This window comes from Haliotis cracherodii, unplaced genomic scaffold, assembly GCF_022045235.1.
Source record: "Haliotis cracherodii isolate W230 unplaced genomic scaffold, xgHalCrac1.p SCAF_2, whole genome shotgun sequence".
Taxonomy (NCBI): domain Eukaryota; kingdom Metazoa; phylum Mollusca; class Gastropoda; order Lepetellida; family Haliotidae; genus Haliotis; species Haliotis cracherodii.
This window is the reverse complement of record NW_027266275.1, coordinates 68,456,278-68,482,017: the sequence shown is the minus strand read 5'-3', so window position 1 is coordinate 68,482,017 and position 25,740 is coordinate 68,456,278. Positions and strand designations below refer to the sequence as shown.

The following is a 25,740-nucleotide window of genomic DNA, read 5'->3' as shown; positions in this document are numbered from 1 at the left end:
CTTAGTTTATACATGTCATCGTATCCCAATTACGTAGATCGATGCTCATGATGTCAATCACTGGATTGTCTGGTCCAGACTCGATTATTTACAATCTGCCGTTTTATAGCTGTAATATTGCAGAGTGTGGTGTTAAACAAAAACAATCATTATTAAATTCAAGTTGGTACCTGTGTAGTTGGTAATGGGACTCAGCATTTTTGTTAATGCTTTTGTCCCTGGTATTTATACAGAAAAAAATTGAATAGCAATGCTGACCACAACTGTTTTATGTGGCCGTCTATGTTGACATTGTAGGATGTTGACGACAAATGCCAGTGAGCTACAGTGCCGTGGCACTATTTTAATTTTATAACATGGTTCCTAAGCCTTGTGTTTTGTCTGCCAGACCATCAGCCTGTGTCCAGCCAGTCGGGGCATCCACACCAAGCTCCACTTCCAGAGCAAGCTGCTGGGGAAGGAGAAGTGTTCCTTTGGACCAAGCTTCTGGTGTGCCAACAAAGACAATGCCATGAAGTGCAACGTGAGTACTTGGATATGCAAGGAAGTGTAACTTGAGTACTTGGATATGCAAGGAAGTGTAACTTGAGTACTTGGATATGCAAGGAAGTGCAATGTGAGTACTTGGATATGCAAGGAAGTGCAATGTGAGTACTTGGATATGCAAGGAAGTGTAATGTGAGTACTTGGATATGCAAGGAAGTGTAATGTGAGTACTAGGATATGCAAGGAAGTATAACGTAAGTACTTGGATATGCAAGGAAGTGTAACATGAGTACTTGGATATGCAAGGAAGTGTAATGTGAGTACTTGGATATGCAAGGAAGTGCAACGTGAGTACTTGGATATGCAAGGAAGTGTAACGTGAGTACTTGGATATGCAAGGAAGTGTAACGTAAGTACTTGGATATGCAAGGAAGTGTAACTTGAGTACTTGGATATGCAAGGAAGTGTAACTTGAGTACTTGGATATGCAAGGAAGTGTAACTTGAGTACTTGGATATGCAAGGAAGTGTAACAAGAGTACTTGGATATGCAAGGAAGTGTAACGTGAGTACTTAGATATATTCACTCACTCACTTACCCACCATCCTCCCACCCTCCATCTCACCATCCTCCCACCCTCCATCTCACTCACTCACTCACTCACTCACTCACTCACTCTTCTTTCCTTGTCTTCCAGGCCATGGAGCACTGCCAGAAACACGTGTGGAACTAGACACAAGCCAGGATCGGGAAGACCAGGAAAATCCAAACCCAAGCTCATAAGAAATAACACACTTAAATACTCGGTTCATTTTGTCCTTAAGTATTGCTAGCCATAGGATGCTGTTAACAGTTGTTCTCGAGGACCTGCTGACACTGGATAGACACGTAATGTTACTTTACATTAAGTTCTAGACCTTCCTTGCATCAGTCTCATCAATGTTTGGGTGAGATAAGTCGTTTAGTCTTCACACATTTAGGTGATCTCAGCCATTCTTTATTTAAATTATGCTTAAAAATATTTAGCAGTTTACACTAAATAGAATCTTGACATGAGTTTGGGTACATCTTAATTTCTGTTTTTGTCTTGATTTTACTTCAGGTTTGTAGCGCAAAATTGTCATGCCGATTGGGTTATGAAGATTATATTTTTATGAGGTTTAAGTTAAATGGGGTTGTTGACAAGAGTGGAAAAAACTGTTTTCTGTTTAGGTTTGTATATAGTTGATACATTGTTGTGTTATTCCATATTCAGTGATATAATATTTAACAAACTGAATTGATATGAAACTATACATGGATCCATATGATATCTTCTTTGGTGCATTAATTTGATATAATATTTTTAGATATGTACTTCCCGGTAATAAGATTTATTGAACTTAGAAATAACTTCAAGGAGTAGGATGTTATGTGAACATTATGCAAAAACATTTTTTTTTAAGTTGAAGGTTGTACACAATACTAAGTTCGCAATTTGAAACTGTACATATTGCTGCTATAATTGCACTATTTTTGTATCCACAAGTATTGTTGTTAATTTGTGTTACTTTAATGGTCTACAAACGTTGTGCCTTTACTGGCATGGGAACCTCAACCATAAAAACAAGCATTAATCACATTAAGAAAACAAATGCAGGAAGTGAAAAATTTGGGCACTTAGTAAAAGAATATGAAGAAAACCATTCCTGCTTCGTCTCTTTTTCCAGAGATGAAATGACAGCAGGTTAGTCATTTACATCGACAGGGAACATGGAGATCATTATTGTACAGATTTTATTTGCCACCCTCCAAGAGAAATATCATGTTTAAGTCTGTATGAGTATACACTCTTATCTGTTGTACATAATCTTAAAATGAAATAAAGTGGATAGTTTGCCCATACTCTACTGACCTTATCAAAATATATACTACTCAAAACAAGTTCAAGAACACCCATGCCATGCCATGCCAGATTGACGATAGTCATGTGAAGAAATCAAGTGTTTCCTAACTTCTTTTGAGTGGTATTGTTCTTTAACTGAATATGCACTTAGATTGGTAACATTTTGAAAAGATGAGAAGTGCATGTCTGTCATGATAGGCCTACCTGATATGCTTGGATTACAGGTCGGGGACCATGTGGACAAACTATCCTGATATAGGAGGTCATTGGTGTGTTGTCATTGTATCGTATATACGTTTTGTCTTTCTTGGTACATTTATATAATTTTCCATTTAAGGTATTGTGTTTGCATTTGGAGACCTGAACAGTGCAGGTACATGTCCACATTAGGAGAGAGTATGAAATAATTGTAATAAGGAGCAATTAATAAAATTAAGCAATATTTTCCTATGTTGGAATATCTCATGTGTATCACAAGTACATTCTCCACATTTTATTATTAAGTTTATACCTGTGCATAAATGTTGGTGCAAAAAAAGATAGTTATTTATTACTTTTAGAGTTTTAGGTTTACGGATCACAGCTTGTTTACTGTGAAGGAGCCATTGTTTCAGCTGAGTGTAATTCTTGGTACAGAATCAGCATGGAGAGAGTGTGACATTGTGACAGCTGATGGTGGAAGCAAGGCTGACGGTTCATTCAGTTTGACTTGTTATTACTTGTGAAAGAGAAGTTGCAGTCATTTACAATGAACAAGTTGTCATAAACCTCCTGAATGTCATTGTAGATCCAAATAAGTTATACTTAGATGTGAACATCAAAGTTTTGTAAGTCATGAGCAAAATGTTTTCCCATTCTTTTCAATAAAAAAACATTCCTTAATAAGACTTTTGTTGTTTATTTTATGACTTGTCTGCCTTATTTCCCACAGCCTCCATCAGCTCAGTTATCTGGTTAGTTTCCTCGTTATCCCCCCATGTCTCCGTTTATCCCCCCTTGTCTCCGTTATTGCCCCTCGTCTTCGTAATCCCCCATTGTCTCTATTATTGCCTCTCGTCTCCGTTATCCCCCTTGTCTCCGTTATCCCCCCTTGTCTCTGTTATTTCCCCTTGTCTCCCTAAGTATACTCCGGGGATGTAATTTATTGCCTCACTTAGCCTTTTTAACTTTTCTCTGTTAGTCTTCCATTTGTCTTTATTAGCGTTCTTGACTCTGTCAGCCCCCCTTGCTTTTGTTAGGCCATTTTGCTGTTGTTAGTTCCCTTGCCTCTTGCTAGTCAACCATGCCATGTTAGTTCATCAACCTCACCTCTGTTAGTCCCCCTTGCCCTGTTAGCCCCCCCCCCCCCCCTTGCCTTGTTAGCCCCTCCCCTCCCCTTGCCTTGTTAGCCCCCCTTTGCCTATGTCATTCACCTTGTCTCTGTTAGCCCCCCTTGCCTCTGTTAGCCCACCTTACCTCTGTTAGTCCCCCTTGCCCTGTTAGCCCCCCCCCCCCCCCCCCCGCCTTGTTAGCCCCTCCCCTTGCCTTGTTAGCCCCCCTTTGCCTATGTCATTCACCTTGTCTCTGTTAGCCCCCCTTGCCTCTGTTAGCCCACCTTACCTCTGTTAGTCCCCCTTGCCCTGTTAGCACCCCCCCCCCCCCCGCCTTGTTAGCCCCTCCCCTTGCCTTGTTAGCCCCCCTTTGCCTATGTCATTCACCTTGTCTCTGTTAGCCCCCCTTGCCTCTGTTAGCCCACCTTGTCTCTGTTAGCCCCCCTTGCCTCTGTTAGCCCACCTTACCTCTGTTAGTCCCCCTTGCCCTGTTAGCACCCCCCCCCCCCCTTGCCTTGTTAGCCCCTCCCCTTGCCTTGTTAGCCCCCCTTTGCCTATGTCATTCACCTTGTCTCTGTTAGCCCACCTTGTCTCTGTTAGCCCACCTTACCTCTGTTAGTCCCCCTTGCCCTGTTAGCCCCCCCCCCTTGCCTTGTTAGCCCCTCCCCTTGCCTTGTTAGCCCCCCTTTGCCTATGTCATTCACCTTGTCTCTGTTAGCCCCCCTTTGTCTCTGTTAGCCCACCTTGCCTCTGTTAGTCCCCCTTGCCTCTGTTAGTCCCCCTTGCCCTGTTAGCCCCCCCCCCCCCCTTGCCTTGTTAGCCCCTCCCCTTGCCTTGTTAGCCCCCCTTTGCCTATGTCATTCACCTTGTCTCTGTTAGCCCACCTTGTCTCTGTTAGCCCACCTTACCTCTGTTAGTCCCCCTTGCCCTGTTAGCCCCCCCCCCCCTTGCCTTGTTAGCCCCTCCCCTTGCCTTGTTAGCCCCCCTTTGCCTATGTCATTCACCTTGTCTCTGTTAGCCCCCCTTTGTCTCTGTTAGCCCACCTTGCCTCTGTTAGCCCCCCTTGCCCTGTTAGCCCCCCTTACCTCTGTTAGCCCCCCTTGCCCTGTTAGCCCCCCTTACCTCTGTTAGCCCCCCTTACCTCTGTTAGCCCCCCTTACCTCTGTTAGCCCCCCTTGCCTCTGTTAGCCCCCTTACCTCTGTTAGCCCCCCTTGCCCTGTTAGCCCCCCTTACCTCTGTTAGCCCCCTTTACCTCTGTTAGTCCCCCTTGCCCTGTTAGCCCCCCTTTACCTCTGTTAGTCCCCCTTACCTCTGTTAGCCCCCCTTTACCTCTGTTAGTCCCCCTTGCCCTGTTAGCCCCCCTTGCCTTGTTAGCCCCCCTTACCTCTGTTAGCCCCCCTTACCTCTGTTAGTCCCCCTTGCCCTGTTAGCCCCCCTTACCTCTGTTAGTCCCCCTTGCCCTGTTAGCCCCCCTTACCTCTGTTAGTCCCCCTTGCCCTGTTAGCCCCCCCCCCTTGCCTTGTTAGCCCCTCCCCTTGCCTTGTTAGCCCCCCTTTGCCTATGTCATTCACCTTGTCTCTGTTAGCCCCCCTTTGTCTCTGTTAGCCCACCTTGTCTCTGTTAGCCCACCTTGCCTCTGTTAGCCCCCCTTACCTCTGTTAGCCCCCCTTGCCCTGTTAGCCCCCATTAGCCTTCTTGACTGCTGTTACCATTCATTACTTCACTTCATGTTACAAAGGATAAGTGTATTATGTACACAGTAGGATTTTCTATTTCATAATTACTCACAGGGTATACACATATTGTCTGTAAGATAATTACTTTACGGAGGAAAGGATTTCACTGGAGATACACAAAAGTATCTTAGTACTGAGGCCATTTAACCCTCACACTTGAACACTGACTGAAATTACTTGTTGCACTGAGATGGCTGTGTGGAAGTGGCCGGATCTGGGAGGATGTTCTCTCGTGATGTAACGTGCTGCGCTTGGCTGACCCGCTGGCTGATGTCACCTGTCAACACACAATTATCCCAAATGTTGAACATGTGACAGCTGATGTAAGTTCCATGTCAGTTGTGACAGCCAGTCAAAGTGAATTAGATCACAGGTTGTAGTTATCAGCTGCCCCTACGTAAGACATCAAGCTTAGACCTGTAACTATGTGGACCACATTGTGCACAAAATTCACCAACATTTGCAACAATTTACTGAAAACAGGAACTTGAGGAATAATTGTCATTGCACTAACGCTTGTAAATAACGAATGGGCAGTTATTCCTGCATGCTTCCCCCATGAACATACTTAACAATAGTCCACCAGCAGTCACTACTCTCACTAAGGGGAACTGAAATGATGTGAACGTATTTGCGTCGAAGATTATTGCACTTATATAGCGATGTGCATGCACGTGTGTGTGAGGCTGCTTGTACTAGTGGGGATTGATGCTGATTTATAGTGCAAGCAAACAGATACCATGCTGCGGACATACCCCAGACACAGTATACTGACTCCGAGCTGACCAGTCCTTGTTTTAGCCCCTTAATGCAGAGCAATAGACAGGGTAACAACAAGTACAATCTTTTAACGACTATTGGTATGATGCGGCTGGGGAAGAAATCCCCGGACCTTCCGCTCTGTGGGTGGAAGTTCTTCCACTGGACCAAGGAGTCTGTCTTTCGGTCATAGCATACAGATGGTGTGATCAACTTTTGTTCCAGTGACAAAGGGTTGGGGGTTGGGGAGCAGGGGTAAGGAGGAGGAGGATGCTCAGTTGTCAAAGGGTCGGCCATTCTCTGGGCCGAGTTGCATCCCTATGTGGCATGATACTGATTTTGAATCCCAGATTTGACCTGATCATGTTTTTAGATGTGTCAGCTTCATACACATGCTCGTGGATTACATCAGGGTGGTAAACCTTTAAGACCTGCATCACTTTGGGCTTTCCTCTCACATCAAGCTGATCTGCATAGTGCTTGAAACCTAAACTCACTTGAAATATCAACATTCTACCTTCACCTCCCTCAGTGATGTGGAAACAGAGTGACTATGTGGTGTACCAGTTCAGTGATGCTGATCTTTCGACATGATTTGTTTTTGTCAAAATGGATACTGATCAGTACCAGAGATCACTCTGTTCTCAAACACTTAGGCCCCACTCTCCCTCTCCACTCTACTCCATTGACCCCTCTCTCCCACTCCATTCTTCACCGTTTTGAACCCGCTCTACTCAACTTTGATCCCACTCTCCCACTCCTCTCTCCACTTTGACCCCACTCTCCCACTCCACTCTCCATCACTTTGACCCCACTCTCCCACTCCACTCTCCACCACTTTGACCCCACTTTCCTGCTCCTCTCTCCACTTTGACCCCACTCTCCCGCTCCACTCTCCACCACTTTGACCCCACTCTCCCACTCCACTCTCCTCCACTTTGACCCCACTTTCCTGCTCCTCTCTCCACTTTGACCCAACTCTCCCACTCCACTCTCCACCACTTTGACCCCACTCTCCCACTCCACTCTCCACCACTTTGACCCCACTCTCCGACTCCACTCTCCACCACTTTGACTCCACTCTCCACCACTTTGACCTTACTCTCCCACTCCACTCTCCACCACTTTGACCCCACTCTCCCACTCCACTCTCCACCACTTTGACCTCACTCTCCCGCTCCACTCTCCACCACTTTGACCCCACTCTCCCACTCCACTCTCCACCACTTTGACCCCACTTTCCTGCTCCTCTCTCCACTTTGACCCTACTCTCCCGCTCCACTCTCCACCACTTTGACCCCACTCTCCCACTCCACTCTCCACCACTTTGACCCCACTTTCCTGCTCCTCTCTCCACTTTGACCCCACTCTCCCACTCCACTCTCCACCACTTTGATCCCACCATTCACCACTTTGACCCCACTCTCCCACTCCACTCTCCACCACTTTGACTCCACCCTTCACCACTTTGACCCCACTCTCCCACTGTTATACTCCACCTTGACCTCACTCTACCCCACTCTACACCACTCTCCCACTCCACTCTTAACCACTTTTACCCCACTCTACCACTCCACTCTCCACCACTTTGACCCCACTCTACCACTCCACCACTTTGACCCCACTCTACCACTCCTCTCTCCACCACTTTGACCCCACTCTACCACTCCACTCTCCACCACTTTAACCCCCCCTTTCACCACTTTGACCCCACTCTACCACTCCACTCTCCACCACTTTGACCCCACCCTTCACCACTTTGACCCCGCTCTCCCACTCCACTCTCCACCACTTTGACCCCACTCTACCCCGCTTTGACCCCACTCCACTCTCCACCACTTTGACCCCACCCTTCACCACTTTGACCCCACCCTTCACCACTTTGACCCCACCCTTCACCACTCTGACCCCACTCTACCACTCCACTCTTCACCAGGGGCGGTCTGGTAGCCTAGTGGTTAAAGCGTTCGCTCGTCATGCCGAAATCCCGGGTTTGATTCCCGACAGGGGTACAATGTGTGAAGCCCATTTCTGGTATCCCCCGCCGTGATATTGCTGTAATAGTGCTAAAAGCGGCGTAAAACCATACTCACTCACTCACTCTCCACCACTTTGACCCCACTCTACTCTACCCTACCCTTCACCACTTTGACCCCACTCTTCCACTCCACTCTCCACCACTTTGACCCCACTCTCCCACTCCACTCTCCACCACTTTGACCCCACTCTCCCACTCCACTCTTCACCACTTTGACCCCACTCTACCACTCGTTATACTCAACTTCGACCCCACTCTCCACTACTTTGACCCCACTCTACACAACTTTCACCCAATTTTGACCCCTCGCTACCACTCCACTCTACGCCACTTTGACCCCACTCTCCCCCACTCTACACCACTTTGACCCCGCCCAGCCCCACTCTACGCCACTTTGACCAGTTCTGTGATGCTCAATAGGGTTTTGTCTTTTTACCAGAGCATGGAAACAGATTTGAATCTATGAATTTCGCAGGGAATATATTTTAGCTAAGCGGAAGCATGTGAGATTATGTAATTTGTATTGTGCGTGCGTTGTCGTTAACTTTAACCCTGTCCTCCGCTCCAACCTTCTCCACTAAGTGCTTCGTCCGCCAAGTCAGCTGTAGGCCACGTCAGCGACATACTAAATTAACGTGTTTATAATTGCCTCATCAATTGTGAGTATGTCGTATGATGGTCGCGATGACCTTGATGACAGCTGCCTCGAGATTGATCATTTATTTGCACCACCGTCTCCCCGTAATGTTTCAGATGAACTCGAGCCATAACACACACGTTCAGCCGAAGCGCTTCCCGACCACGCCCCGTCGATAAACAAATAAACACTGTCGTGAATAAACCTCGGATAAATAAAGCGTTATCGTGATTTAAAATGACGACAAAATATGAACTCCCTATTGGGAACTCATGCATCAGCACTTTGTTTTATTAAGAAACACTAATAAATAATCAAGTACAAAGGTCCTCAACTTACAACAAATGCCAGTGTGGTAATTAAATTAAATGCTTGTCTGATCTGTAAATAGTGTCTTGGCAATTCAAAGAAATTTGCGGAGAAAAATTAAATGGGTAAATTTGCCCAAAAGTTCCAGTTTGCGTGCGAATCCTTGGCGGTTTAATCGATGATTTACGGTAAGTCGGTTCTCGGTGTACGTCAAGATACACTGGAATTTCCTGGCGGCATTTCGGATGTCTGCTTGGCGACAGATAACATAACATTATCACCACCTGGAGTGCATGCACTGGGGTACACTATCTGCCAGGTCGGGACTCACCGTCAGCCCTTATATTAGGTAAGCTGATGCTTTAGTCGAATCGTGGGGTAAATATAGTCTGATAAACATCGGATGACAGCATGTTTATACTTATGTTATTTGATGCCAGTCAGTAAAACAGCACGGGCAATACGGGGTTGTAAGTACATGTATATACGTTATTTTGATGCATTGCTTTAGTTTAGTTTTTCATAAGAATGAAATAGATTAATGTAACTTTGATATGATTTGTGAGCACCTGTTGCTAATGTAACACTTAGGACATACGAGAGAATAGAACTAAGTATAGTGTTACAGTTGTTGCATACGATGGAATAGGACCAATTTTAATGTGACACTTAAATGACATACGAGGGAAAGGGGCTAATTGTGACTTTACACTTAAACGCCATACGGGGGAAAGGGGCTAATTATGACTTTACACTTAAATGATATATGAGGGAAAGGGGCTAATTATGACTTCACGCTTAAATGATATACGAGGGAAAGGGACTATGTTAAAGGCTGGCACCATTCAACTTCTCCGTCACCAAAGAATTTCTAGTCTTCAAGATCAGTGAAGGAAGTTATGGCCACTGTATTCTGGGGTGCAAAGGGTGTGATCCTTGATTACTTTGAAAGTCAAAAGACCGGTGCCCACTATGATGGTTTGCTTCATCGACTGATAGATTCTATCAAAGAAAAAAGGCGGGTAATGCTGACTCCTGGAGTTCTACTAATTCATGACAATGCCTCTTCATACACCTCTCGACTTGCAAAGGCTGTTGTGCGACAATGTGGGTTCGGCGAGCTTCCTCACCCTCCATATTCGCCAGACCTGAAACCAAGGGATTTCAACCTGTTTCCTAAACTGAAAGAACACCTTCGTGGAAAGCGACGTGACGACAACGAGGACATCAAAGCTGTCATGAATGGGTATTTCAAGGTGGCTTCTGAAAACTTCCTGATTGGAATTGAAAAGCTTCACTATCGATATGAGAAGTGTATTGAAAAGCAGGGAGATTATGTTGAAAAATAAAATTAACAACACTTTCACAATTGTTGGTTTTGTTTGTTAGGCTCAGAACTTTTTGACCAGCCCTTTGACTTTTTGACATGAGAGGGAATAGAACTATGTATGGCGTTACATTTGTTACATACGAGGGAATAGAACTAAGTATGGTGTTACATTTGTTACATATGAGGGAATAAGATTAATTATGATGTTACATTTGTTATATACGAGGGACTAATTAAGTTCTCAACATAACATAGCCTGTTACGTATGTATTGTCATATTTCTCTCGCTGCCCTATCAAACAGACTTTAGTTTTGTTTACAATTAATGTTTTTTTACATAGTTGACAAAAATGTATTACGTATGTGTTGATCAATATTCTTTTATTCATGAAAGGTTTTATCTTTCCAATCATAACTGATAACATAAAGACGGAAATTGGAAACAAATATACAATGACGCGGCGATTTTACGGGTAAATCCAATAGTTTGTTTCATATGAGGATAGTGAGTGAGTATGGTTTGACCCCGCTTTTAGCAATATTCCAGCAATATCACGGCGGGGGACACCAGAAATGGGCTTCACACATTGTACCCATGTCGGGAATCGAACCCGGGTCTTCGGCGTGACGAGCGAACGCTTTAACCACTAGGCTACCCGACCGCCCCTCATATGATGATAAGTAACACGGGGTGAATAACATACTTCGGCGTGTTCATTCTAAAGGGATTGCGGAAAGCTCGTGCATGAGTCACATCAGACAAACCTGATTGTGTAAAGTCTACTTGGTATATTCTTAGTCACGAAATTACATCCTATGTGGCACCTGGATTAGGTCGAGTGTCACGCACGGAGCGTTGATACAACTGTAGTTAGTAGACACGCCGGGGCTGGAGAGTCATTGTTTTATACGATTGTTGGGTCATGACGTATGCATAAGGGACTAAGTATTCACGGAACGGGAAGATGGGTTTACCGTAGTTAATCGGATGAAAGTCTCGTGGTTATAGGATCCATGTGGGGATTCCGGGTTATAACTGGTCTCCAGGAACCAAAGCTGGTCATAAGCGGCGACCAAATTGATCGGGTGTTCTGGCTGGGTGAGGGCGGTCAGGTAGCCTAGTGGTTAAAGCGTTCGCTCGTCACGCCGAAGACCCGGGTTCGATTCCCGACATGGGTACAATGTGTGAAGCCCATTTCTGGTGTCCCCCGTCGTGATATTGCTGGAATATTGCTAAAAGCGGCGTAAAACCGTACTAATCACTCTGCCTGGGTGACTTTGTTGATGCATGCTACAGTAAACCCGACGGCGGGGATCGCTCGCAATAGCAATCACTGGATTGTCTGGTCCAGACTCGATTATTTACAGACCGCTGTCATATAGCTGGAATAATGCGGAGTGTGGTGTTTAGCAACAAACACAAAAATATCCCTTTTTACATCTTCTTAGTTGTCATGACTCAGTTCCAAAATGATTATAGTACAATAAACTACGGTTATAACGAACACGCTTATAACGAACTGACGGATATAACGAACTTACTTTTTGGTCCCGACTATTTGCTGTAGTTATGCTGTATATATGCATATAACGAACCACGGCTACAACGAACTAAAATTAGTGGTCCCTTTGAGTTCGTTATAACCGTAGTTTACTGTAATATAAAAGAATCGGGTGTTCATTACCTTCTTTTGAGTAGTATAGCAATATAATCGTGTCAAAGCAGTATTCAAAGATCGCGGGGACATAAGCAAAGTGTGGGGTATTGCAGACACTTTTAGGCCCAATCATTATTTAGGAGATTTACTGTACACTCCTGTAAATCAGCTGCTGTGTTTTATGAACGCTCTCGAAGGGAAGTTAAAATGTGTGTTTCTTGCGTACTAAACAAATTTAAAGTTTCCTTTTCGGACATCAAGTTAACAAGGGACCGCTAAACACACAAAAAAGATAACACACTTGTGTTTTCAAGGCTTTGTTTGCTTTTTAGATCTTGAGCATGTATGTTGGTTGTATTGTGTTAAATTAAGATTTAGGTTATGAATATATCACTATGGTGCTACGGCATCAGCAGTTAGATAGTGTTTAATTATGCGTGGTAGCCGCACATGACACTGCAAATGACAAAAACAGATTTGAACTCTATATGATGTTGGTACATGTGTATCTAACTATAGGGAACTAAGTGAATATATCTTCAATAAGTGAATAAATAGGAACGATTTTGATAATTGAATAAATTATCAGACAGCAGACAATTTTCATCTGAAATATTAAAGCTATTGGTGAATTACAGTTATTCAAAAGGGGTGGGGTAGACTAGTGGTTAAAGTGTTCTCTCGTCACGCTGTAGGTCCGGGCTTGATTCTCAACGTGGGTACAATGTGTGAAGTTCATTTCCGTCTCCCGACGTGAACTGTTGCTAAAACCCTGCTCCCACCACACTCTTCAAACTGTCTCGCACTTCACACGAAAGCCAACCCACAAATATTGCAGTGCAATTTCAAAAGCATTATACGTGCGCTTCTTTGACTTCCGCAAGCGAGTCAAAAGGCGATAAGCCAATCGATCGGGGGATATCATTAATTTGGTTTTTACAGTTCGTGTGGATTCTTTAATACGCCAATAATCTGTAGCGATATAACTTACGAAAAAACACTTAACATTATTGTATTTCATATGTCAATGTTTTGCTGTGTAATTACCTGTTAAACGATAATAACAACTTTAAAACATGTTGCCATCTTTTCACAATAACCAGTCCCTAGTTTGGGTGGTGCCCGAAGTCAGTTTGGTGGAGTTGATATCAATAAGCAGATAATGACAGATAGTGCTCAATTTGTGTCAAAACAACGCTACAACTAACTGTTTTTCTTACTCGGATGCATTCTGTAACAGAAAATCGAAGCAACTCCAAGATTTTTGATTGACGAATGTGTGCGACGTCTCCCACCTGACGAAAATCTTGAGCCCTGGCCAATAACTCACCTGTCACAGCGGAAATTGACAACAACGATCAAAACGAAAATGTGGAACCCTGAGGACACTCATAAAGTCACAGAAGCAATATATAAGGTGAATTTATTTACTTTTCATCATATTTGAAACAGAATTTGACCCAGATCCCTTGCAACAGGTGTGTTTTCACACCTCAAAATGAACATATTTTACAGATGTTTAAAATGAAGAAAAACAAACAAAATCATGCTTGACCCACTTTCACGAGTTGCGATCAACTTGTTATCGATATATTCTGTTTAGAATAAATCATATATGGTATATTGTTCCACTGCATGTTTTCATTATTGATTGCCATGGTGGCTTTTTAAAAAAAAATCAGATTGACACAAGAAACTGCAATGACTTCTTGCCCAAGTCCACCTCCCCAATGTGAACCAATTTTGCAATGATTCAAACATAATGAAAAAGTTGTTTTTAAAAGTTATGATATCTAGATTAAACATGTTGAAGAATTATATCTAGGTTATTTTCTGGATCAACGTGGTGAATGGTAATATTATACTCAGAAAGAGCAGAGTAAGAACTCTAGCCCTAGTGTCCGATGAGGGAGAGAGCTAAAACACTGTAGAAAGCAAAATCTGAAAAAAGAAAAAGTTTTTTGTTTGTTTAACATAACACTCAGCAATATTTCAGTTATGACAGCGACTATAAACATTGGTAAAAAATAAATCCTTGATCATGTTGATCAGCCAAACAAGTGGTTGATATTATGAGCAATAATCCACACCCCCAGGGTATGTTAATGGTAAAAATAGTTGGAAGTGAAAATGGCAGTGGTTTTTACTACAGACAAATATTGTTGAATAGTGAAAACATATATATATTTTTGTTATCTAGACCGACATCAACCTAAAACATAATCTATTGTTTTCTTTATCATGTTTATTCATGTGTATTGTATTCATAATGTACAAAATTGAATTCATGTCTGTTATTCATGGCTTTTTAGACTTTCTGCTCCCCCATGTCCATTCTGACATGTGGGCAGTGCCCCTTTTGACCCCCCGACATCGTCACATTACATTTTCCTGATCATTGTGTTGAATAAGGAAACATCTCTAAAATCTTGAAATTTATTAAACTGTTAGCATCGTTCAAAATTCAGCATGAAATATAAGTGACATATTTGGCTTGGTGGATAACTCAGGTACTCGTATCGTATGGGTCCTGAGTAGGACCCGGATACCAACAGGACTACCCAGACCGGTGGTTGCTATATTATTTGATGACAAAAACTCACTGTAGCTCAGTGGTTACACTACAAGTCGCTAATGATCGCATTTCTTTGTGACGATGCACATATTCCTTTTGACTTGTATATGTTTGAGTAAAGATAAAGCTTCAGTCAACTTCAGTGTATGCATGATCTGATCGATTGATACATGAATGTAAATCGTCCCAGCCCAAATGACATTCAACGCCCTTGTCTTAGCCCTCATGTAAATATGCAAAAGTTTTTGGGGTTTCTCAATTCTCCCACTTGTAATCTCTAACACCATTCATAATACTGTCAACACAAGGAAAGTTTGCTCATCCAGCATTCTTGGAAATGGTATTCTGTATCTCTCTCAGGCCCAAAAACCATCTTATTATGTTTAATATTTTTTCTTTTCAGAATATCACCAGCAATTTCAATAATGGAGTGCGCCAGATTTTAACAGCTGGAAAAGCCTACCACAAGGCACTTGTTGGTATGTGTGGGTGCTGGTAACATTATTTGATAATTCTGCGACAAATGTTGAATTATTTGGCACACTTGTTGTTTTATCAATCAGTTGCATCGACACATGAAAGAATCTTACCAAGATGTTTGAACACATGATAAATGTATCAGTTTCCATGGTAACTGTTATTGTGCTCTTCGATAAAGCGCTACCTCGGTTACTACACGTGGTAACGCATGGCTCCCAAAATTTATGTACACTTTTAATACTGAGAGTTTTACACAGACATGATTGTATTGTTGTTCGTTGTTCATTTGCACATAACGCTTCTCATTGCATAATCAACTGTTTATCGCTGAATGGAGTTCTGATAATCTGTTTGAAAACATCCGCGGCAAGTCCTGGAAATACGATTGTTCTACTAGTTAACTTTTCACACTATACATCCTTTGATCTTAGAAGCGAATGCATGCAATAAAAGAGAACCACAAGCGAAGTTTATATTCTTAATTAGTGGGCAATCCAATTTGAGGCGACACTTTCAACTCACATGTTGCTGTCACAACACGGCGGTCATTCCTTTTGATTCGGATCAAGTAACCGTGTCAAACCAATTAATCTGGCTTGAATGTGTATCTATATTTGTATGAATGTGTATGAATGTGCATTGTGCTGGTCAAAACTCTCGTTTTCCGTATTTTAAGCAACATGACCAATCAATGTACATGAAGATGATGAAATATTTCATTGACTTGTCACCTTTTAACCCTTAAGTTAGACATGTTAGAGATGTTTGAGCAATGGTATTGACTCTTAACTATACGCAGGGAGTGGTAGGATAGCCTCGTGGTTAAAGCATTCGCTTGTCACGCCGAAGAACTGGGTTCGATTCTTCACATGGGTACAATTTCTGGAGTCCCCCGTCGTGATATTGCTGGAATATTGCTAAAAAAAGCGGCGTAAAACCTCACTCACTAACTAAACACAGATGACAAGGTGTTGGGTTACTACAAGTTAGTGTTGAACCATGTTATACAGGACTGATTGTACTGAGTACAAAGTACAATTACCATACAGCTATAGAAACTGGCACCCGTCCTATAATCCTTGCCAAACTGCCGGACAGTCCAGGTATCATAAGGACTAGTAGAAAATTACCATTTTTAAGGGTTTTGCAACATGTTATCATTATAAGGGCTAGTGGATTGAAACTGTTAGTTTCTGTCAATGCCATAACTGTACCTTGACACGACTAGTTGTATATCATATGTGGAATCAGGATATGTAAGCAGGTATTAACTGTTGATAGTTGAACTTAATTGTTAAATTTAATTTTTAAGTCCTGATTAGAAATGTGAGGGTTCAGTCATACTGCACAATGACATGTCAAACTTTGATTTCTTACCTGTGACATGGTTAACTTACTGTTCATTACTAGACTGGGACTTTTGATACGGCTGATGAAATTAATTCTTAAATTTCATGTACATAATGGACAATGTTTTTTTTTTCTTTACCTTTTGACACAGTTTTTGTATTTCCTGTGTTCAGTGCAGTTGGACACATGTATCTGTGTTGTGCAAAACACTGTATATTTTATAACCAAAGAAACATACCTCCATATATATGTATGTTCTTTTATAGGCAGAAATTCTGCTAAACAGAACATGTTTGTGGTCACCATGGTATCTCTTCTGCTGAAACTGTATTTGCTGATAGAGTAACAGTGTTTGAAAGGGGGTCCTTGAGATCTCCTCCCGTGGAATTTAATGCAGCGGTCCTTTAGCTTTTAACATCAGGGTTTAGACAAGACCCCTTGGTGAGGTGAAATGGGGTTTAACGTCGCGTCCAAGATTATTGCACTTATATAGCGACGTGCATGTACGTGTGTGTGTTTGTGTGGCTGCTGGTACTAGTCCGGACTGATGCCGATTTATAGTGCTAGCTCACTGAGATACCATGCCACAGTTTACCATGAATACCCCACTCAGACACAGTATACTGACTTCAAGCTGACCAGTCCTTGTTTTAGCCCCTTAATGCCGAGCGCCAGACAGGGTAACAACAAGTACCATCTTTTAACGTCTTTTGCTATGACGCGGCCGGGGATCGAACCGCAGACCTTCCGCTCTCCGGGCGGACGCCCTACCACTAGACCAAGGAGGCGGTCGAAAAGACCCCTTGACTTTCAACACTGATTATGATATTGAAATATCATTATGTTTGTAATAATGTTGTATATTACAGGAATGACGTCATCAGCTCACTCGTTTATTGAGGCAATCGGCAAAGTGGGCTATGCCTGTCAGGTGAATGGCCAAGGAGGCACAGATGAAATAGGTAAGGCTTGGAGTATGGGGGGCGGTCAGGTAGCCTAGTGGTTAAAGCGTTAGCTCATCACGCTGAAGACCCGGGTTCGATTCCCGACATGGGTACAATGTATGAAGCCCATTTCTGGTGTCCCCAGCCGTGATATTGGTGGAATATTGCTAAAAGTGGCGTTAAACCGAACTCACACACTCACTTGGAGTATGTCCAGTAGAACACAGATATCACGAACAAACGGATACGATGAACTGTTACAAAATCCCCGTTTTATCTCTTATACATTATCATATAAAATTTACATACATAACAAACTCTCTACCGTGAACTTATGTATATGGCGAACTGATCCCAGACAAGCCCAAATACAACTAATTCGTGTCGTGTATAGCGAACTGAGAAATCTCACTCATTGTCAGATGTCACTGACAATTACAAAATCCCTTCCAGCGAACTAACGTATATAGCAAACTGATTATCTGATCCCAGACAAGCCCAAATACCACTAATTAGTGTCGTGTATAGCAAACTGAGAAATCTCACTCATTGTCAAATGTCACTGACAATTACAAAATCTCTTCCAGTGAACTAACGTATATAGCGAACTGATTATCTGATCCCAGACAAGCCCAAATAGCACTAATTAGTGTCGTGTATAGCGAACTGAGAAATCTCACTCAGTGTCAATTGGCTATACGCAATCAGCAGCGAATCAACACAATCACTGTTGATGATTCAACCTTGTTAAACTTGCTTTATGTTAATCTTATCCGTACATGTAATTGGACTCTTGTCTGTAAAACAAACATTAAACCTATGCAGTTTCACGAATGCAGTCAGAAAAACGAGGCCAAAACAAAATCTCCCCATATGTTAATTATGAAATGCTAAATACATATTTTATAAACAAGGTTTTAAAAATGTTTTGAAATTAATGTTATTAAGTGAATGTTATGAAATGTTATCAATTGAATGCAATGAAGTGATCACTGCTAATGCAAGTCAATGTTGCAATTATGTCTTTTGTGTTTTGTTTTATCCAAGATGGCGGACGTTTCCGAGGGAAAAGGAACGAACAACGTATATAACAAACTGATTTCTCCAGTACCTTGTAGTTATATCCATGTTCTACTGTATACATGTGACAGACATGGGGCAATACCATTTGACATTTTGAAGCATTTAGAGAATCTTTTTGTTATTGTTTGTAGGGTCTGTAATCAGTGTCAAACATACTCAGATTTTTGTCAGGCACATTATTTCTGCTCCACTGACTAAGTTCACTCAACACAGAGCCCTTTGAAGACTATGCTTTTGCAAACTTATCTATGGCCAATCATCGATCGTTCTATTAGCATGATTAGCTACACTGTATAGCGCTTTGTATGCCAACCAGATACTTATTGTTTACCTTTGTACACTACTACGATACATCTCAACTTTGACATCTTCCCGAGGCAAGGGTGTTAACTGACTTGCCGAACTAGACTGGAATTTCCAGGCTTGGTCGTAACTACATCAGTTGCTATTACAAGTTATGTCCCTTCTATGTCCCTCCTATTGACCAATCAAATTCCACCTCTCATATCACTTGCATTTGCTTCAAACAAATGGGGGCGCCCAGTCAAGACGGTCTGATCAGTAATCAAGATTTATATTGTAACAAAACTTACCTTGCGAAGTGCCTCAAATCACTTGAGCACCATGATTAAATCCATGATTGAATCCATATTCTTATGAACTGTGTGTCTGGTTCGTTCCATGCTTTTGGTTGGACTATGCATAGAATCGTTAGCCCAGCCAGAATGTAACTCCGGAATTCCAGCCCAGTTCGGCAAGGGTGGAAACTGAACTATTATAGTCAGTTAATGCCCTTGACTCGGGAAGATGAACTTTAACAGGAACAACAAGATATGGACTTTATTCCTTTGTACACTAAGTGCTTCGAAACATCTCAACTTTGTAAGGAACAACCCCCTGATCATATTGTGACTTTTCAGGTGGCGCTATCCTGAAGCTGGCAGACATACAGAAGGAGATGTATGCCAAAGTGGAGGAGTGTGTGAGTACCTTACAGCCTCTCCAGTCTATAAAACAAAAGCAACAAAGCCCTTTCCATATTCTTAACAAATTTTTGTTAAAAGCTCATGGATTGTACGATTCTGACTATATCATGAGCATGTGTTTATGAATCACTACCAAATTGTGATAATACCAGGTATTCGTAAAAAGGTGAACGTATCCTGCCCCACCGTTGGCACCTGTCACAAACACATGCAAAGGCAAGTCAATTGTTCACCTGAGCAATCACAGGAAGATATGGTACGAGTCAAAATAGGGAATTTGATCGGATATCATTTTTGTGGTTGATGTGTCAAATTCAGATGTCCACATGTCCACCATTTTGATAGCTTTACTGAGGCCTTGAGTGTTGTAGTCTTGATAGAACAACACTCGTGTGTGCCAAAACACTTCTCATGCCATTCTGTCTCAAAGAGATGGCCTGGTGTTCTCAATAAAGTAAATATCTCATGAGAATGCTCTGATTGGCCAAGGATGTCAACAGCTGTATGACACAGGTAAAGATGGTCATTAATTAATTCATGGAACGGAACACTACGATGTGGACAATGTGGCTGTGTATAGTAGTACACAAACATGACAAAGAATCTCTTGTTGAGATAGAGTCTATAGACCAGGGTAGCTTTCACCTTTTTTATGTATATTGAGATCACAGAGAAAGTAGCCCCCCAATTTGTCTCTCCCTCTCAATCTTCTACACGTCTCCATAACCAGACAATTCAACGTAACTTGTTTAATGGACAAAACATTTTCTTGGCAGAATTTAAACTTTCAAATATTGATTTCATAATCATAAAATCTTTAAAAGGCCTAAAGGGGTCATCTTTGGGCATGTCAAATGCTAAAAATCACTTTAAATCTTCAATAAATGAGAGGCCATATCATGATATATATATAAAAACATGATCACTATATCTTTAATGTTTGAGTACATATTGCTTTCTGGATGTTGATTTTCAGTGTATATTTACTTTATCTATCATCTGCAGTCAAATGATGTTATAACTTGCATGCATACTCTGTGTCCTTGATAATCAGTCATGTTAATAATTAACCATGACAAGATGATCTCAATAAGTTTTCTGTTCTCAGACAAAGGCTCTGTTTTCTGAGGTGATTCTGCCCCTGGAACACAGGCTGGAGAATGACTTCAAGCATGCCTATGTAAGTGTCCATTATCTGCTCACTGTCTTGTGTCACTTGTTGACATTAGGTTTAACAAGCATCTGTATGTGTTGCTTCGTCAACTGACACGATGCAGACCTTTTTTGTGTAGTGTATGAATCCAGGAACTACTTTCTCTGTCTGCAGGCCGAGCACAAGAAGTACCAGCACGGACACAAGGGCTACATTGGCCCCTACATCAAGGCACAGGAAGCTCTCAAGAAGTTCAGGAAGAAAAGCAAATCCAAATTTACGTTTGATGACTCCAAGGAAGCACAGGTAGGAAAATCACTGGGCTCGTTGTCATGTTATTCAGTAGCTTCAGGAAGGGGTAGATTGTAGAAGTTGAACAGTATCCAGTAATCAAAGAGTAAGAAATATTTTAGAAAATACTTATGTACATATGGCATTGACATGTAAGCAGGAGTTGGCAGATTACATGTCTCTATGTATCTGATGGACCCGTGAAGATCCGGGGTAGAATAGGTCTTCAGCAACCCATGCTTGCTGTAAAAAGCTACTATGCTTGTCGTAAGAGATGGGATCGGGTGGTCAGGCTCACTGACTTGGTTGATACATGTCATCGTATCCCAAATGCGTAGATCGATGCTCATGATATCAATCACTGGATTGTCTGGTCCAGACTCGATTATTTACGGACCGCCGTCATATAGCTGGAATATTGCTGAGTGCGGCTTAAAACAACAAACAAACAAAACTAAACAATGTACCTGATGAAACTTTGTAAGGCCAGACCAGTGTTTTTCATTTAATGGATTTACTTGGGCAGTATGCCAAAAGACAATAAAGAAAAAGTAAGAAAATATTTCAAGGTTACTTTGTTTTTTATTTCCTTAGATAAGTTCTCAAAATGAACGTTTTAACAGTAATGCAAACAAGAATATTAAAAAATTAAGCATATTTAAAATGGGACACAGTATGTTGAATTAAGATTTTTTACTTTATTTTTGTTTGCACAACACAAGAAGATAGATTGGTCTGGCCTTCCTTGGTGTTATGGAAAGAAATGTATTCCACATGTTCTAGTCATGCTGATTGTGTAGTAAACATAGTAAATATTTCTTAGCATTATGAGAAAACTATCATGTACAGTTGGTTGAAATCTGCTTTGTACTAAAGTTTGATTATTGATTGTAATTCTTACAAGTGTGAACATGGTGAATCGATGTTGTTTTCAGTATATGCGAGCTGTTGCCAAATGCCAGGAAAAACTGACTGAGTTCAGAACACAGGGCCTGAAGCTTGTGAGTACGAAACTTGCACATAGTGAATTGTGTCACACAATGTCTGGAGAGTTAATCTCCACATCACAAACATCACATAAATAGGATACAGTTGAATATGATATATAATGCAGTATGCAATGTTTACAAAAATCTTTCAGCCCATTGGGGTTCTGGGTTGGAATTGGTCCCCAGAAACCTATGCTGGTTATTAGAGCACAAAAAATAGTTGTCTTAGTTGAGTTGATATCATTGAATATTTATGATGTTGAACGTTGGACATGAAATCAATCACTGCTTTGTCTGGTCCAGACTCAATTATTTACAGGCCGCTGTCGTACAGCTGGAACATTACTAAGTGTGGCGATAAACAACAAACAAACATCTATTCAGTTGTTACATACCTTAAACATTTATATGAAACATGAAAAATAATTTCATGAGTATGTGTGCCTTTGAGATATATATTATGTTCTGGCAATCATTTAAATGTTATACTCAGTGGTTGTTAGTGGGATTCCAGCAAAATTATCTATAGCTGTGATGTGACTATTCGAAGCGGTTTTAAACCCAACTCACTCACTGTATCAACAAATAACCGGAATGATAAAATATTGTAGGGCGGGGACGCGTCCAAATTTACTACCTGGGTACCCACCCCCATTACCCGAACCTACCCGGGTACCCACTATAGGTCTCAAGAGATACAAAATGTCCAATCGGGAATTTTTTTACCACAGCACTTGCTTTATTAAACGATCTGGTCATGCATACACTGAAGTTGACATAAGTTATATCTTTATTCCACCATATGAAAAGTCAGAAGGAATGGGTGCACAGTCAGAAAGAAATGTGAACACTAGTGACTTGTAATGTAACATATCATTAAACATTATATCATGTGACTAACCATGGGTCCGGGTAGTCCTGTGGGTACCCGGGTCCTACTCAGTACCCACCCAACCCGGGTACCCGAGTATCCCGTCCCAGCCCTAAAACATTGGTCTGGAGTTATGCCCCTTGGACAGAGTTTTACACTTTGCCTGCTGAGACTCACCAAGACTCACTGCCTAGTCTTCTGAGAGTCATGAGATCAACTAAGAAAGTCATGCATGAGTCAAACGTTTGTCTTCAAAACAGTGACACAAAACATCATGAACAGATAAATATTCTGTTGACTGAAAGATGTTAAAATGAAAAAATATATACATTTTCTGATACATTGCACTGGATCTTTTTGTTGGAACTAGGAACTGAATCAAATACATATTGGCTCTACTAAGACTCATCAAAAACATGATAAACATGTAGGTGAAAATCAAGTCAAATCCGCAGGATTCCTGTATCATGATTAATCTTGTTAGTAACCCCAAATTAGACTATTCCATTAGGATGTATACTATCAAAAGTAGTTCAGGACCACACAATTCTTTCTTATTACTATATATGGTCAGTCATGGTATGATTAACTATAGTAATGTGAAAGAATCTGGTGGTCCTTAACTTTTTTTGATTGTTTACATTGAACCAATAGACGTAGCAGAAAAAGTCTTTTATAAACAGTTATTAACTAGCCAACACCCAGTCTCAGTAGTGATACAAGCGTCACTGTGATGTCATGTACAGCTCTGACACTGAACACATTGCAGGCTCTCCTGGAGGAACGCAAGTGTTACTGCTACCTGCTGGAGCGGCTGACTGCCATGGCGTCTGTACAGACCTCCTACACCAAGAAGGTGAGTAATGGCAACGGCTGACCCCATAGACACGACCCGTTTTGACGGTTCCATCTCAGAATCCATGGAAACATTGGAAGCATAAGGCCTCTTGCCCGAGACTATTTAGTTATGCTGAGGACCAGTAAAAATCCAATGATCGTCGTCCTCATTGATTAGTAGCATTTCAGGGCTATAATTCTCAATAAAATTTGGAAAAAATTTGAACTGTATAAAACTGACATAAATGGTCATGGTGATAGCAGGATTAGCTACAGAGTCTGAGGATTAGTGAAATAGGTTCACACTAGTCCTCTGGACTAGTCTGAAAAAGAATTTCAAAGGCTGATATTGACACCAATCCTGAAATGATGCTACAGTAACAACCGGTTCCAGGGTATTTGTCCTAAATACCATGGATAAGTGAGGATGGTGTCATTCATCAAGACGACTAATGAATCAACACCACACAACACAAATCCATGTTAGATGGGATTCAAAACTATTTTTGTACTAGGCTGCAAATGTATCAACAATATTGATAGTTTGAATCAGGAAACATCAAACTCACTATATAACAATACATCTTTTATCATCTGAAATCATATGGCATAATTGCTGATTAGGGACCCTTCCGCTAACGGATTGTAGCTCTACCTCTATCACAACTCCTATACTGTAACATTGACTTATGTCTTGTTGCACTACGATTGCTTGGTGAAATGGACTGCCTCCGTTGTCTCGTGGTAGAGCGTCCACTTGGAGAGCAGAAGGTTGGGGGTTCGATCCCCGGCCACATCATACCAAAAGACTTTAAAAGATGGTACCTGTTGTTACCCTGCCTGGTGCTTGGCATTAAGGGGATAAAACAAGGACTCAGAGTCAATATAAAATTTGCAGAAGTCAAGACAAGTACAAGCAGCCATACACACACACGTGCATGCACATTGCTATATATAAGTGCTATAATCTTGAATGCAACGTCAAAGCCCATTTCACCTCACCTCACCCCAAAGTAGAACTGGGCCTTGGTTTTAAAGCACACAGGGAGTATTGTGAGTCTGGAATTTAAAAAGTTAATTGGAAATAATCAAGTTCAGTGAGCACATGCAGTAGTGTGTGACATTGTATGTTTAGCGTCTTGAACGAATTCTGACTCCAGTAAATTTTGTTTGGTCAAGTAAGCTCAGCTATTGATTCTCCATATATAATGGCACTCAAATGTACTGAAACGTATGCTAAGAGCCAATTTAGGGTTAGTATTAATCTCAAAAGTTTCGGGAACAGAGTGATACGTTTCATGTTCTGCAAACCTAGCGCCACACATACTTCTCAACTTTTGATAGGGACAATAAGTTATGTCACACATATTTAAATATTCACTTGGAATATCATGACAAACAGTTTTGTGTATAATGGCAAGATAATATCGTCATCAAGAGTGGAGCATAAATGCAAAACATGTATATGTAAGGAGCTGGCTGTATTTGGAGAGGCGGCACAGTTAGACAGGCGCCGTGATTCGCTGTGCAGAGTTGCGTCCCTTGGACACACCAGAAACCTATGATTGTGGTTTCGAATCCCGGGTCGCCACGATTATGTTTCTAGGTTTGTCAGCACCATACCCATGCTCGTGGGTTTCGCCGAAGTGGTAAACGTCTGAGACCTTCATCACTTCAGGCTTTCCTCCAACACTAAGCTGACACACCGTGATATAACTGGAATACTGTTAAAAGCTGTGTTAAACCCACCCACTCACTCACTCACTGTAGTTTGAGAAAATGAAGTTGTTATTTTTTACAAGAGGTTCAATAAAGGTTCTGTCGGGATGATAAAGCTACATCCTCTTTAACGATGTATCAATTTAATGGATTTACAGTCAACACGGTTCCACCGTAGGAAAGTAAGACAAAAGGTGATTAATGGATGACATTATGATGAGGCTTGAGTGTATTCTCTTTTACTGATATTGTATTTCCTTGTTGTCATGGAAACCATGTTTTATTTTCAGCTTATCAATGGAGGTAATCTGGC

The 25,740-nt window shown here is 41.7% G+C and overlaps 3 protein-coding genes across 3 annotated transcripts in view; 2 read left to right on the top strand and 1 right to left on the bottom strand.

Annotated features, from left to right (window-relative positions):
• The window catches only part of LOC139468409 (prosaposin-like), a 34,564-nt gene extending 31,308 nt beyond the window's left edge, over positions 1 to 3,256 (top strand). The window contains exons 18-19 of the mRNA XM_071250363.1: positions 389 to 523; positions 1,184 to 3,256. Coding sequence (XP_071106464.1) covers positions 389 to 523; positions 1,184 to 1,219 — 171 coding nt within the window. The 3' untranslated portion in view covers positions 1,220 to 3,256. The remainder of the gene's footprint in view (positions 1 to 388; positions 524 to 1,183) is intronic.
• A 3,651-nt stretch (positions 3,257 to 6,907) lies between these two features.
• LOC139467746 (uncharacterized) lies at positions 6,908 to 7,582 on the bottom strand. The gene has a single exon (XM_071249254.1). It carries the CDS (start codon positions 7,580 to 7,582, stop codon positions 6,908 to 6,910), a length of 675 nt encoding a protein of 224 aa, XP_071105355.1.
• A 5,700-nt stretch (positions 7,583 to 13,282) lies between these two features.
• Positions 13,283 to 25,740, top strand: part of LOC139469494 (BAR/IMD domain-containing adapter protein 2-like) — a 28,821-nt gene continuing 16,363 nt past the window's right edge. The window contains exons 1-8 of the mRNA XM_071251680.1: positions 13,283 to 13,566; positions 15,128 to 15,203; positions 17,424 to 17,516; positions 19,502 to 19,563; positions 20,676 to 20,747; positions 20,895 to 21,026; positions 21,947 to 22,012; positions 23,641 to 23,727. Coding sequence (XP_071107781.1) covers positions 13,519 to 13,566; positions 15,128 to 15,203; positions 17,424 to 17,516; positions 19,502 to 19,563; positions 20,676 to 20,747; positions 20,895 to 21,026; positions 21,947 to 22,012; positions 23,641 to 23,727 — 636 coding nt within the window. The 5' untranslated portion in view covers positions 13,283 to 13,518. The remainder of the gene's footprint in view (positions 13,567 to 15,127; positions 15,204 to 17,423; positions 17,517 to 19,501; positions 19,564 to 20,675; positions 20,748 to 20,894; positions 21,027 to 21,946; positions 22,013 to 23,640; positions 23,728 to 25,740) is intronic.